Consider the following 13,939-nt stretch of genomic DNA (forward strand, 5'->3'; position numbering starts at 1 on the left):
GAAGGAAACTGAGATGAAAGAAAAATCAGGAACTCCCCAGCCCCACCTCCTCGTTTACCAGGGACGTTGCCTTTCCCAGTTTCACAGACACCAAAACTAATAGGCGGGCAATTCACATGCAGCTCAGCCCACACTCGCCGAAGGCCCCAGCGCTCCCCGTCTGCGTTCGTGGCACCCGCTTGCGCCCATGCGGCTCCGCTGTTCCTCTGATTCAATTAACTGCCTCCCCGGCTGAACCATAAACTCCGGGGGAGGTGGAAGCTGTCAGTTCCGCTCTCTGTCATTTTCTTGGCACCTAACATGTGGCCTGGATTTTTATTTATTTTTTAATGTTTATTGAATGATGAGTGAAGACGACCCCCAAACCGAACTTTGCTGAGTGTGTTTGTTTGTTTGTTTGTTTTCTACAGACATGCCCGTCCCCAGGCCCAAACTTCAGCTTAAAACTAAGTAGATCCCCTAACACAGGTGTGAACGAATTAATAAAACAATGATAAATTTACATGAAAACATCCAACGCCTACCTCCGAACAACGGGGTTCAAAGTATTCCAAAACGGCGTCTTCTCGTTGACATTCAGGGGCGCGCGGGCATTCAGCGGGAATTACTGCTTGGTTTTAAAAATAGAAATCTTGGAGGCTGCTCCGGCGGAGTGCGGACGTGGCAGAGAATATTAACACGTCGGCCGGAGGAACGGACCCGCCGCCTGGTCCTCACGGTCAGGGGGACACTGTGGCGTGGGGTCCACCCCCGTTTCCGAGAGAAAGAACGCCCTGGGGGCAAATCTCTCACAACCTGGACCTGCCCTTCTCGGCGATTCTGTAAGGAGATGTCACCCCAAGGAGCTCGGTCAGGCCCCAGGAACCAGACACACGCATCTCGGGCTGGGCCGGTCCTCTCCCCTTTGCGGCAACTACATAAAGCCCTGGGTTCGGTCCATCGTTTCTCTGGTTTCCTAGCGCTTCCTCTAGGGCGTCCGGCTCGTTGCATTGACGTGGATCCCATGGCGAGAGTAAGATTTACAGGGAGAAGCCATCTGTTCCTTCTTCTTGGCCCTTTGAAGCCAAATTGTTTTTGAAGAACCAGAGGTCATTCGGGGCTCACTGGACTGTCCCAAGTGCCAGAATCTGTCCTTACGTTTGAGACAAAGAACCATTTTCCACAACGGGCATTTAAAATTCACCCTCCCGGGGCTACGGCCCTCCCAGGAAAGGGCCCCGCTGGTGCCCTTAAGAGCATCTTTGCCTCTCCGTTTTCATTTAATTCCTTTTAATATTCCATCATAATGCGGACAGACGTGATGGGATTGAGGGGTACAGGATGAAGACAATACTTCAGCACCTCATTAAGCCTGCAGTGAGTTAATAAGAGGCTCGTAATGTGATTTGAATTCACATACAAAGAGGCTTTAAAAAAAAACCAAAAAAAAAACACTTGTTGGATCACAATGAGAAAAGGAAAGGGTATCGACCTGAACGGGTGAAAGAGTGTTTCCTGCTCAAACGATACATTAGGACGTGGATTTCATATTTGCATCTACAAAGAAATGAAGCGGCATTTCAATGAGAAAACTGGCATTTGGGAAATTTTCCTCTTTTCTAAACCCTGGCCAAGGGAAGGTAGTAAAAAATATAAATGTGTGTGTTGGGTGCGGAGAAGACAAGCTCATCTGGCATGAAAATCGTGGCACAGACCAGGCCTGGCCGGGAGCACAGTCCCGAGGGGTCAAGGCTGCAGGTTGTCGGTTTGACCCCCCGTCAGGGCACATGCACGAATCGGCCGATAAATGCATAAATAAGGGGAGCAACCAGTCGATGTTTCTCTCTCAAATCAATCAATAAAACAATGTTGCCACAGATGAACAAAATGTATCCCATGAGGGATTACTTGCAACGTTTCAATCCCAGGTCCATTCAGTACCCTTCCCAGCTCACAGGAAGTCTGGGAAAACCTGCAGCTCCCCGACTTCCCTTTCTTGACCCCTAATTCTCTCTCACCTCCCCGCCCACCCAGGTTAATTCAGACCAGGGCCTCCCACACTCCAGGGGGTCGAGGGTCGCCTGGGAACCTGTTCCCACGTGGATTCTGGGGCAGTGGCCTGGGACTCTGTATTTCTAACAAACCTCAGGGGGAGTGGACGCCGCTCTCTAAGCAGATCCCTGCTCTCGAGAAGCAGCATCCTGACCCCGAGCGTCTCGGGAGATCTGGGCGGAGGTCGCACCAGCCCACACGCAACGAGAGGCATCAGCGCTCCTGCGCTAAATGGCACGTCGGCGGAAACAGTCAGCCACCCCCAGGCTCCGTCGGAGTTTCACCAAATCAAGTCGGGCACGTCTAGAGCTGATTTAGGAGCAAAACCCAGAAGGCTGTGAAGGACCCTCTGGAAATCTTGGATTCAATAAACCGAACCAGGCGCTCTTCATCTTTTGGGGCGGTCTCCCATCCGTTCAAGAATATCAGGAACTATAGGGATCGCCCCGCCCAGGAAAATGTACACATAGGTGAACTATTTTGCATGTAATTATATCTATTCCTAGACTCTTTTGTCCTACAGGCAATTTAAGAAATCTTGACCTGGGTGCCCCAGGAGCTAGAAACAAATAAGCACAAAAAACACCTTTAAACTCTCACTGGGATATTACACAGGTTTTAAAACAGACAGTCGATGACCTAAAAGCACAGATGTTCTAAGACGACCCAAAACGGTTCATTTTCTTGATCATGAGGTAGACGGAAAACGAGACCCGAGGGCTTCCCAACGGGGCGATATGAAGACAGACACGAAAAGCTCTTTCTGGTTCTGGCGTCTGTAGTTTCTGGACCTGCCTGCCTGACCCCGCGTACCAGGCGGCACTGCATCCCCCAGAATGCATGGCCTTCCCAGAACCTCTGAGTATGACCTTGTTTGGAGACAGGGTCTTTGCAGACGTAGCTAGTGAAGGTGTCATAAGGGAGGAGGCTGGGCCCTAAGTCCAATACGAATGGTGGGGAGGGGAGGGGAGGGGAGGGGAGGGGAGGGGAGGGGAGGGGGAGGGGAGGGGAGGGGGAGGGGAGGGGATGGGGAAGGGGGAGGGGGAGGGGAGGGGGAGGGGGAGGGAAGGGGAGGGGGAGGGGGAGGGGGAGGGGGAGGGGAAGGGAAGGGGAGGGGAGGGGAGGGGAGGGGAGGGGAGGGGAGGGGGAGGGGGGAGGGGGAGGGGAGGGAAGGGGGGAGGGGGAGGGGAGGGGGGAGGGGAGGGGGGAGGGGAGGGGAGGGGAGGGGAGGGGATGGGGAAGGGGGAGGGGGAGGGGAGGGGAGGGGAGGGGGAGGGGGAGGGAAGGGGAGGGGGAGGGGGGAGGGGAGGGGAGGGGAGGGGAGGGGAGGGGAGGGGAGGGGAGGGGAGGGGAGGGGAGGGGAGGGGAGGGGAGGGGAGGGGAGGGGAGGGGAGGGGAGGGGAGGGGAGGGGAGTCAGAAGCAGAGGCCCACAGCGGGGAAGGCCGCTACCGACAAAGGAAGAGATCGGAGGGATGAACCTACAAGCCAAGGACACCAAGGATTTCTGGCACTCCTGCAAGCTAAGAGAAAAACACAAATCCGAGTCCCCTACAGCGAGAACATAGCATGGCCAAGACCTTGATTCTGGACTCTAGCCTCCGGAACCGTGAGGGGACAAACGGAGGCTGTTCAGACCGCCCCCTCTGTGGTCACCTGATAGGGCAGCTGCAGGACACAATGCGCCCAGCCCCCGGGACCACAGCAGCGGTGTGACAGGCCCCGCGCCCAGCCCCAGTCTCTCGTTCTTGGCGGGGCCCCGACCCCCGAACAGCCTGAGATGAGCAGAGTGTGAAACAGAGGACGCTGGGGGCCTTGAACGCCAAGTTCAGGTCAGCTCGTTTCTTCTGTGAAATTCATTCCTACCCAACCCTCTTCAATAGCTTAAGTGCTTAGTTCCAACATTTACATCTTCTAATCGAGGCCTCTCTGAAATACCGCTATGTGCGGCTTTGCAGAAGGATTTCCTGGGGGGCGCGCTCCCCGCAACACCCGTGAGTGGCGACGAACGAACTGGGCGGAGGAAGAAGTCGAATCGCGATGCAGTTGCAACACAGGCCCCGGCCCATCGATTCCACGGACAGCCCTGGAGCCGAGCGGCCTTTCGGGGTTTGCCCAACGGGGGCTAGGAGGCCGAGCCTTGCGCCCTGACAGAGACCAGCCCCTGGTGCAGGCGGCTCTGCGAGGCGCCGACAGGTTTGGGTTATTGAAAGGGCGGGTCGGTGGCAGAAAGGATGGATCACTGACGGGCCCAGGGAGGCAGTTTGCAGGCAGGGAATTTAAACGCCAGTTAAGTCGCTCCCCAGACCTCAGCTGAGTCACCCATCTTCAGCCCCCGCCTCGGACTAAGGCCCACCCCGCCGTCCCGCGGGTCTGCGGCATTGCCGTGAGCCTGTCAGCAGCCTCCGTGGGTGGCAGTAACTCGGGTTCTCTTTCCCACGGGCCCAGACGCATGCCTTTGTTTGTGCAAACCCGCCACGTACGTGACCCCGGATCACGAGCACTCAGTGGGAAGCACTCAGCTGTCCACATAGGCCGGACGCCTCTGAAAAATGAGCCCCCAAAGGACACATCATTCCACTGTGGCTTTTCCCCCTCAGCAGCCTCAACAGCTTTGTGGGCCAGTCCCTAGCAGCTAACGTCAGTCTCTCGGTGGGTGGGATTCCACATTAAATGCAAATTATGGATCTAAGTATATAACCTTGCAAAAGAGACCATATCCCAAAGAAATAAAAGCAGGGGGGAAAATTTTTTTTTTTTAAGTGAGCCAACTATAGACTGGAAAACAGAAAATATCCTATTAATAATAATAATTTGAAGGCAATAGCTCATGCTCCTGGATGCAGTTCCAACATAAATGTCACTGTAAGAAATGATATTTCATTTCAATACTAACAAGTCAGGTGCTTAGTGTGCTGGGGGAGAAATGACTGGAACGGCTTTAAAGCCGCGTTAACCGAGAAACTGCAAAAATATTTATACGCTTATGAAGGAAGGAAGGAATGCACCTCGCAGGGGTACTTAAGTGCCCTCCGTCTTTTGGATAAATGGTGATGCTGAACAAAGAAAGGAAAGATGACCTTAGAATAATAACCTCAGGGCCCAGCTGGGACCCAGCTTCTCAACGTACAAAACTCATTTGTAACATGTTCAGGACGGAAATCTCTACCCTGCCTTATAGCTCGTAGGCGTCACTAGATCCCTCAAGCAGAAATCACCCGAACACCTAACTCCGGGCCGGCTTCCTTCCCCGGGGTGGGGTGTGCCCCCCCCCAAAAAATGTAAAATTACTCAGCATCGTCTCGTGCGCCGTCTGAAGTTCTGCTCCGTTGCCCGACAGCCCGACAGCGTTTGGAAGGACAGACACACAAAGGGAGGGAGAAAGCCAACGCACTTGGAGAGGTGTTGAGTATTGGGAACGGGGCCGCGAAAGCCAAGAGCCAGGCCTGGCGCCGGGAGGGCCTCCCCGAGCCAGTTCCTCCCCCGCGCAGAGAGGGTCTGGGGCGAACGCTGGGTCGCCCCCCTGGGCAGGGCCCCTCCGGTCGTGTCCCACGGCCGCCCTGCGTGGTGGGTGGAGACGGAGAGCTGATGAGGGCCTGAACCTACCAGTCATTTCGTTTTCGAACAGCAACGGCGAGGGACCTTGAGTCTCCAAGCCGATTTATCGTGAACGGCATTGACGCCGATGGGACTAGAGGAGCCGGGAGCCGGGACTGGCGCTTGGAGAAACAAAGTCAGTGAAGGCCTCCGATGCAATAGATCTGCGACGGATACGTGGAGCCGTCTTTGAAACAAGCAACTGGCCCCTGTCCATCAAGAGGCAAACAGCTGGAGGGGCACAAGTCTGTATCCTTACGGTCTTGGAGACGCCACAGTCCAGGCTCGTTTTCTTCCAGTCCTACGGGTTCTAAACATCACGAGAACGAACAGATTCCTGACCACGTAGCCTCCGAGGGCGTTCATGGACGCGTCTCTTCAGGCCTTTACACAAATCTTACCCAGCGGAGAGGAGTCTTAATATCTGCATTTGATACGCGACCGTCTAGATTCAGAGATGTAAGCAGCGTGAGGCCCGGCCGGGGAGCTGAAGGGGGGGCCTTTCGACACCCAATCCCGCGCCCCTCCCCTGATCTCCCTCTTTCTGTTCTGCTTCAACATTCATGAGGGTGAACAAGGACTGATGCAGTTGAATAATTCAGTCGGATAATTAATTAATAAAACAAATCTTTCAGGCAGCTGGTTAGACTAACTGGCTATTTCACAGAATTTAACGGCCCCCCAAATCGGCAGTTCTCGGCAGCCAGATGTAGAGAGAAGACTGTTAGATCTACTCTGCGTCGAAAGCACCCTTTGGGCAGGTGGAAAGTGAGGTCGTTTCCGTCACCCGTCTCTCCCTCTAGCCCCCGGGGAGCTAACAGGTTCCTACAAGTGCAGCCCCACATCCGTGCCAAGTGTCTCCCGGCTGTTCGGGGACAGGCTCAAAGCCAATGCAAGGAGCTCCAACGCGGGCGAATTCCAGGTCTTCTTGGGACTGAATGGAAGCCAGCAAGGAGCAGACTGTCAGTCTGCCTAACAAATTTTAAAAAAAAAAAGCCGATCGTGCCGGCAGGGTCTGGACGGCCCTTATTTAGGCTCGTCTCCTGGGGAGCGGGAGCCGGGCCGGAGCGCCTGCTGGGGCCCTTCTCCAGCTGCTGCTGCGGTTAATAGAGCTGCAGCGGGACCGAGGCTCATCCGGGCCCTTTCCCTCGGCACCGGCGCACGGGTCCGAGAGCCGCTGGGGGAGACGCGCGTCGCACGCCCGCCCCCGTGTGCCCCGGTGGCGGCGAGGAAACGGAGCTGCTGGCTGAGATAAGCGGGGAAGACGGGGAAACAGCACATCCGCTCCTCGGCGGCAAAGGCGCCCGGCCCACGCCCGTGATGGCGCACGGGGGACTCCTCGGTCTGCTGGTTGTAAAATGCTCCCGTGCATCTGATGGGACCAGGCGGGGGCTCCGTCAAAGCTGGGGGTGCGTGTCGGAGGGAGGCCCCCGGCCGCTCACCGGCAAGGGCAGGTGACTGACAGACAAGATCAGCAGGACGCACAGACTGCCGCCGGGACCCACACGGACTGAGCTGCCCCGGAGCTAGTTCTTCAGCAAGATCGGGGACTGGGGCCGGCGACCCCCCCCCCCCGGAGGGCACATTGAACCCAGCGCACGGGTCTCCCACAGCCCGCGTACCTGGTAGGGGCCCTGATTGCAGCCGCAGTAGCTGCTCTCCATGGTGTAGCTTCTGGACACCCCCATCTCCCTCCACACCACCACCCGGGCGGTGGACGCTCGAGATTTTTCCACGAGGAAGCTGCAGCTGCTCATTGTGAAGGCCGGTGCGAGCTCATCGAGGATTTGGGGCAGAGTCTACAATAAAAAATTTTAAAAATCAAATCATGAGGAGCTGCGGGTGACTGGGGATTTGCATCGTAAAACTTAACTTCTCAACACTTATTAAGCATCTCAATGGGTCAAACACGTAACACAGGCCGCCACAAATTTTCTGTCGACCTGAAGAAACGGATGCCGTTTTTAAAATCATGTTAAAGACGGGACAACGGAGGCTTGGAGTGGGTAGAAGGCGCCCGGCTGAGTGGCGCAGCGGGTCCCGTCTCATCCCGTGCGGGCCAAGTCTGCGGGTTCGAGTCCGAGTCCGGGCACGTGCCTGGGCTGACCGCTCCATCCCAGTCGGGGCACGTAGGGAAGGCAGCCGATCTATGTTTCTCTCTCACATCGATGGTTCTCTCTCTCCAAGCATGTCCTCAGTGAGGATTTAAAAAAAAAAAAATTAAAAATAGAAAGGTTAGAAAAAATAGCTCCAAAGTGGCAGGAATGGGACACAAAGGGCAAGACTTGGCAACTCCCAAGACCATGGTCTCTCGGCTTTATCTTTCTGCGTCGCTCTTGACGACCCTTGAGCAGGATCCGTGTCCTCAGAGTGCAGCTGCCAGGATGAACTTTTTAGTCTCATTCTTCTGATCCGTGAACCTGAAGCTGGACCAGTTATAAAACCCCTAAAAGTCCGTCCTCTTTGGGTTCACGTGTACCTTTTTTTTTTTTCTAGGGTAGAAATGTTTAGGAGAGACCACTTAATCGCCACCTAAAAGGCATGTGTACACCCTTGTCGCTCCCCGAATCTCAGAGAGGGGTGTCCAGGCAGCAGGCCCCCCGCCCCAGGACGGTGGCTCCGAGCCAGCCGGGCACCTGGGTGAGCAGAAGCACCGCGCTCAGGGCCCAGAGCGTCCGCGACACCAACGCGAAGGGTTCCCTCACCTCCGCCTGGGCGGAATCCCCACACACCAGCACATGACATAAAATCACACACGTTAGAAAGCAAACAGCGAAACCTCCAGGCTTTTGGACAAATTGGGGGAAGACGGCCGTGAACCAGGGCCTGTTGACGATGACCATGTAAACTAAGGAATTATTTTTATTTTTTTTATTTATTTATATATTTTTAAAATATATCTTTATTGATTTCGGAGAGAGGAAAGGAGAGGGGGAGAGAGAGAGAGATAGAAACATCAATGATGACAGAGCCATCAATCGAGCCTGCAACCCGGGCATGTGCCCTGACCGGGAATCGAACCCTGATCGCCTGGATGCCAGGTCAAGGCCCAACCGCTGAGCCACGCCCGGCCAGGCAGGAATTATTTTTAAAGAAATGGAGTTCCGTGAAAGCTCTGACTACCCCTGGTTCTTCCTATTCCCCCACACTTAACAGAACTGCTAGTTATACTGATATCGAGATTAATATAATTGTTAATTATAAATTACATGGGACAGATAAGTCTCTATTAGCATCATGATTAATATAATTCACTGTGATCTCTAAGTTCCCACATCCTCTAGACCTAAGGCATCATTTGAACAGGGGAAATGAGATGCTAATGCCCTCACCTGAGTTTCTACAGTTGCATCCTAATTGATTTCTTGTATCCACTCTTGTCCCTGATTCCTGTGGCCCCCCCAACCCCTTCTTCCCCTTCAAAATGCTCCCCACAATTAACACTAAGTCGCTGTTTATGTAACTAGCTGTCTACGTCCCGTCTCCTCTGCAGCCTGGGAGCTCCGTGAGCCAGGCCTGGGCCTTGTTCACATGAAGCCTTCGCCTGTGAGGCCACACTGTGCGTAAAGGCTCTTCCATAATTACAGGATCTGTGGGTCCAGACCCTGAGGGGGCTGGTTAACAGACAAAAATAAACGATTCATACAGGCTGCTTTTAAAGGGATCGAGAACACGGGAACGTGGTTTTCATTTATCAGTGTTTGGCCTTGTTGCAAAAAGTTTGATCTGGCAGCATTTCAATGCTCTCTCCTTCCTCGGTCCAGCGAGCCCGGTTTTCTTAGCTGGTACAGCCCCCCCCCCGCCCCCGTCCAAATGACCACGCGTCCAAATTTACAGCGTCTATCTTGGAGAGCTTTACGCGCTATGATCCCGGCCCTGGAGCCTGGGGAACGTGAGATTTACAAGGTGCAACGGAAGGACTCCTCTTATCTCCCCAGCGACAGAGAGGGGACACCGAGCCCGCGGGCGTTTACACAGGACGCACGTCCTCGGGCCACTTCCCTTCCGCCCCCCCACAGGCTGACCTACGCCAGAGTGAGAAATGAAGATGCCGACCGCCAGCCGGGGTAACCGGGGCGCGTCGGGGGGTTCGGTTCGGTGCATGAAAAGGAATTAGATGACCTCTGCCCGGGAAGGGGCTTCACTTCAATGCTCCCCGGGTTCTCTCAGCTTGGGCGGGAAAAGGCGGCTTGGGACGTTCGACTCTTGCCCTGTCACTGGTTCTGCGCTCTTAAGCTCAATCTCAGCCTCCAAAGCTGGAAATGTGTAATAAATATCTTTCCCTGAATGCTTACCAGGAATTTCAGGTGCATTCACTCATTTAATCATCACAAGTCTTAGAGGCCAGACAAGTTGCGTATCTTTTTTTTTTTTTTTTTTTGCAATGTGGCCTCAGAGTCGGCCGCGACAAAGCCAGAATTTCACCCCAGATCGCGTGAGCTTAGCAGCAGCCAAAGCTGCTTCTTCCATGAGGCCTTGCTACCCCGCAGGACCGCGAAGAGGTTTCGATACGATGCCAGATGCTCAATGCTGTTTCTTTACTATCTCAATAGACTTCACCCACAGGCCACGGGACCGCATTGTATTTGTGAGAAGATCTTAATGGCTGATGTAACTTATTTACTAAAAATGGGATCTTAGACTCACCCGGTAGCTGACGTCTTCCAGGACAGCGGACGCGCCCCCAGCGGACGTCGCCTGCCACAAGGTCTCCTGGATGCTACAGCCGTAGACAAACACGTTCTTCTTCTGGGAGTGGCCGTGGAAGTCGCAGAAGACCTACAACGGCCAGGCAAAGGAGAGAGCACATCCGGGTCACACCTACTGACTTCTTAAAGTGTAAAACGTCAACTCTCTCAGGTAGATACTGGTCACTGAGCAGAACCAGCCGCGCGGGGATCGCCGGTGACTTTGTTAAGACTCGTATTGGTCAAGTGATGGGGGGAAAGTTAGGCCGGAAGGGGTTCAGCCCTGGAGAGGAGAGGAGGGAACACACTTGTGGCAGGAGAAGAGACAGGGTTAAAACTAGAAGAAAATAGGAACAGAAGCTTTTTTAAAATTAAAAAAAAAAGTGAGCCTGGCCGGGCGTGGCTCAGAGGTTAAGCATCGACCTAGGATCCAGGAGATCAGGGTTCGATTCCCGGTCAGGGCACATGCCCGGGTTGTGGGCTCGATCAATGACTCTCTCATCATTGACGCTTCTCTCTCTCTCTCTCCCTCTCCTTTCTTCTCTCTGAAATCAATAAAGATATATATATATTTTTTTAAAGTGAGAGTTTTAAATTATCTTAAAAGTCAATAGGAAATACCCATTTGAAGTCTCTAGAACATATCCTGACGTTACTGAGGTCGCCCAGTCCAGCGTTATCTTTTGCCCCTATTAGTTCAACACTCATGAAACCCACTCCGACAGGTTGCTCAGGTTTCTGGCGACGCGTGTTAGCAAAGTCTTGCAATCACTTTGATGTGCAAGCTATTTCCTCCTGAGTCAGGCCATGCACGTATCTCCCAGGATCGTGTTTATCTTTGATCCTACTTATGAGATCTGGGGGCCACTCGGGGTAGTTGTGGCCTACCTGGGGGGGGGGGAGAGCACCCTCTGTGAAGGCTTTTGCCCCAGGCGAGCTTATCCCAGGGAGAGGAAGGCCGTCTCCTCAGATAGGACATCGCCGACGAGTGAGGCTGGAATGACTTTGGGGTTCAAATGCTCAGTTTCATTTCGGTACAGCCACAGGCCCCCCTTCCAAGACCCAGATCTCCTCATATCCAAGTCGATGCCTAACTTCCGAGTTGCACGTTAAGGAATCGAATCCTGTCGTTTTCTTTCCATAACCGCTCGGGCGAATTAAGTCTCCCCCGCTTCCCGATATCACGGAGCTGTGGGTCCCGGAGCTGAAACGTTAGGTGGAGCTGGGAGGACAGAGCTGGTCCAGCGAGAAGCCAAACCGTGCAGAAGACAAACGAGGGGCGAGCGGAGGGAGAAAAGCCGCACCGAGAGGGCGCAAGGAGGGATGGAAAGGACTCCCTGGGACTTGGGCGCCTGCCCGTTTCTGCACGACCTTTGGGCGGATTTGCCTTCAAAACTCTGCATCTTACCACTTGGGCTCCTGGGGCAAGAATCTGTTCTTTCCAACAAACGCACCCCGAGGCCACTGCGTCTCCGCCCCGTCCGTCGGTGCGTCAGGATCGCCCGAGGAGGCTGTGAACGTGCCGTCTCCACCGGCAGGAGCCCTCCGCCAGCCTCCCTCTCCTACCCCCCCCCCCCCGTTTCTCCCCGCGAATGCAACACCACCCTCCACGTGAAAGGTTTGCAAACACATCCAGGCTGTGTCTTAGCAACAGATTTCTCAATAAAGCCGGAAGCTATGTCTCCGCGGTGACAGGTGCTCCTTTAATGCTGAACCGAAATGGAAAAAAAGAGGGTTTTTTTTGGTTGTGTTTTTCTCCTGATCCTTGCAGGCTCTGAAAGCTGAGGTAAATGACAAATCAGAGACCTATTCACCCGCGGGAGGCATCGCGGCTTTGCCCCGGCGGCCCTCGGGGCCTCTGGGGTCGCAGACTGAAGGGGATGGAGTCATCTTTCTGCTCGCGGCTCGAATGACAGTCCCTAAAACTAAATGCCGGCTAAGGATCAGAAACATGGGTTCCTCTCAATGGTAGGGGGCGATTACAAGACAAATTATCCAGTTATTTCCGCGGAGAAAGCGTTTTTCTTTCCTCCCGGAAGGTGCGACACGTATCCCCTTTCTGTGAAACTGTGGGCCAGGTAAGGAGAAAGCGAGCGCTCAGCCCGGCCGGTGTGGCTCAGCGGTCGCGCGTCAGCCTGTGAACTAGGAAGTCGGGGTTCGAGTCCCGGTCGGGGCACGTGCCTGGGTTTCGGGCTCGATCCCCAGCAGGCGGCGGGCAGGAGGCGGCCGATCAATGACCCTCATCATTGGTGTTTCCACCTTCCTCTCCCTCTCCCTGCCTCTCTCTGAAATCAATAAAAACATAATTTTTTTTAAAAAAAGCGAGCACCCCGATATTCCCAGGTGAACCAGTGATACTTAGAACATAACCTCCTACCGCCCTTCGTAACACTGGCAACAAGAGTTCCTGCACTGAAGGCTTCGGATACGTTAGATACTGTTAGAAACTTCACAGAGATGATCTCGTAATGAAGCGGGTGCTCCGCTTATCCCCACCTTGCAGCTGAGGAAACTGAATTTCAGGTCAAATTAAACCCCTCGCCGGGAAGCCTGCCCTGCCCTTAGGCAGGTACCCGGCTCTCCGGGCCCCCTTCGCTCTAACCCAGGATCCGTGGTTTTCAAACGTTTGCCGTCCCCGCGTGGCCTCTCCCCGGAGCTGCTCTGCGGGGACGGATCCCCCGCGTCGAGGAGGAACCGTTTCTGCGGCGAGAGGGGCGTGGAGGCGGAGGTGAGCCCAGGGCTCCCCGGGAACGAAGCAAGAGCGGGTCGTGCGTGTCGAGGGGCATCCGCGGCTCAGGCCGCGCTCCGCGTGAACGGCAGCCTCGGGGCCGCGACGCGGGGCCCCCGCCAGCCGACGGCGAGTGCTGCCCAGTGAGGCCAACCCGGGCGCCTCGCGAACGGGGCAGGAGTGGCCCGGGCCCTGAGGAGCCGCCACCCCGCGGAGTCAGACGGTAAAGTGAAGGGACGTGCATCTTACTCGGGCGGTGGGCGGGCGGTAAAGCCTCCTGAGGGTGGGGAAGGGGCCGCTGGGCTCTCCGAGCACCGGGACGCAGGGTGACCCGATCCCGGGACAGGCGGGCCGGGGCGGATTCCAGGCCCGAGACCCGGCGAGGGAGGTGACGGGGCCGCTTGAGGCCGCAGGTGCAAGTCTAAAGCGAAAGGACCCTGGGTGAGCGAGTCAGGACCTAAGTCCGTGGGAGCTGCAGACCGACTGGATTTGGGGCCTCGGGGGGCGGCCGAGGTTGAGCGTGAGGCCCGCGTTTCCGGATAAAGTGAACCGACGACGGGACTGCGGTTTTCCCACAGGAAGAGATGTGCAGATTTAAAACTTTCACTTCAGGTTTTGTTTTCTTTGAGCTGGAGCAGTTAGGCTTGAGCCCGCTCGCCCCGGGCGACCCTGATTCCCCTGCGCCTGCTTCTTTACTGGCAAAGTGCACGGCGCGGATTCGATTTCGATTTTGAAATCGGGCTCCTCTGTGTCGCCCTAGCACCCTTCCAACGGATTCTGGCCTGAGCCAGATTCCAGGTTAATTTGATTCGTGCAAACGTGGGCTCCATCCCCTCTTGCTCGGCAGAGGGGCTGCTCACGGCCCCATTACGATGCTCCTCACACGCCTTCCCCGTC

At 55.2% G+C, this 13,939-nt stretch overlaps 1 protein-coding gene across 1 annotated transcript in view; it reads right to left on the bottom strand.

Annotated features, from left to right (window-relative positions):
• The window catches only part of AGBL1 (AGBL carboxypeptidase 1), a gene marked incomplete at its 3' end in the record, with an annotated part of 374,941 nt that overhangs the window by 139,524 nt on the left and 221,478 nt on the right, over positions 1–13,939 (bottom strand). Inside the window, exons 20-21 of the mRNA XM_081124548.1 lie at positions 10,274–10,405; positions 7,249–7,425 (exon numbers count right to left, since the gene is read on the bottom strand). Of these exons, the coding sequence (XP_080980674.1) occupies positions 7,249–7,425; positions 10,274–10,405 (309 nt within the window). The remainder of the gene's footprint in view (positions 1–7,248; positions 7,426–10,273; positions 10,406–13,939) is intronic.

This window comes from Miniopterus schreibersii (genome assembly GCF_964146895.1).
Source record: "Miniopterus schreibersii genome assembly, chromosome: 22".
In the NCBI taxonomy this organism is placed as follows: Eukaryota; Metazoa; Chordata; class Mammalia; order Chiroptera; family Miniopteridae; genus Miniopterus; species Miniopterus schreibersii.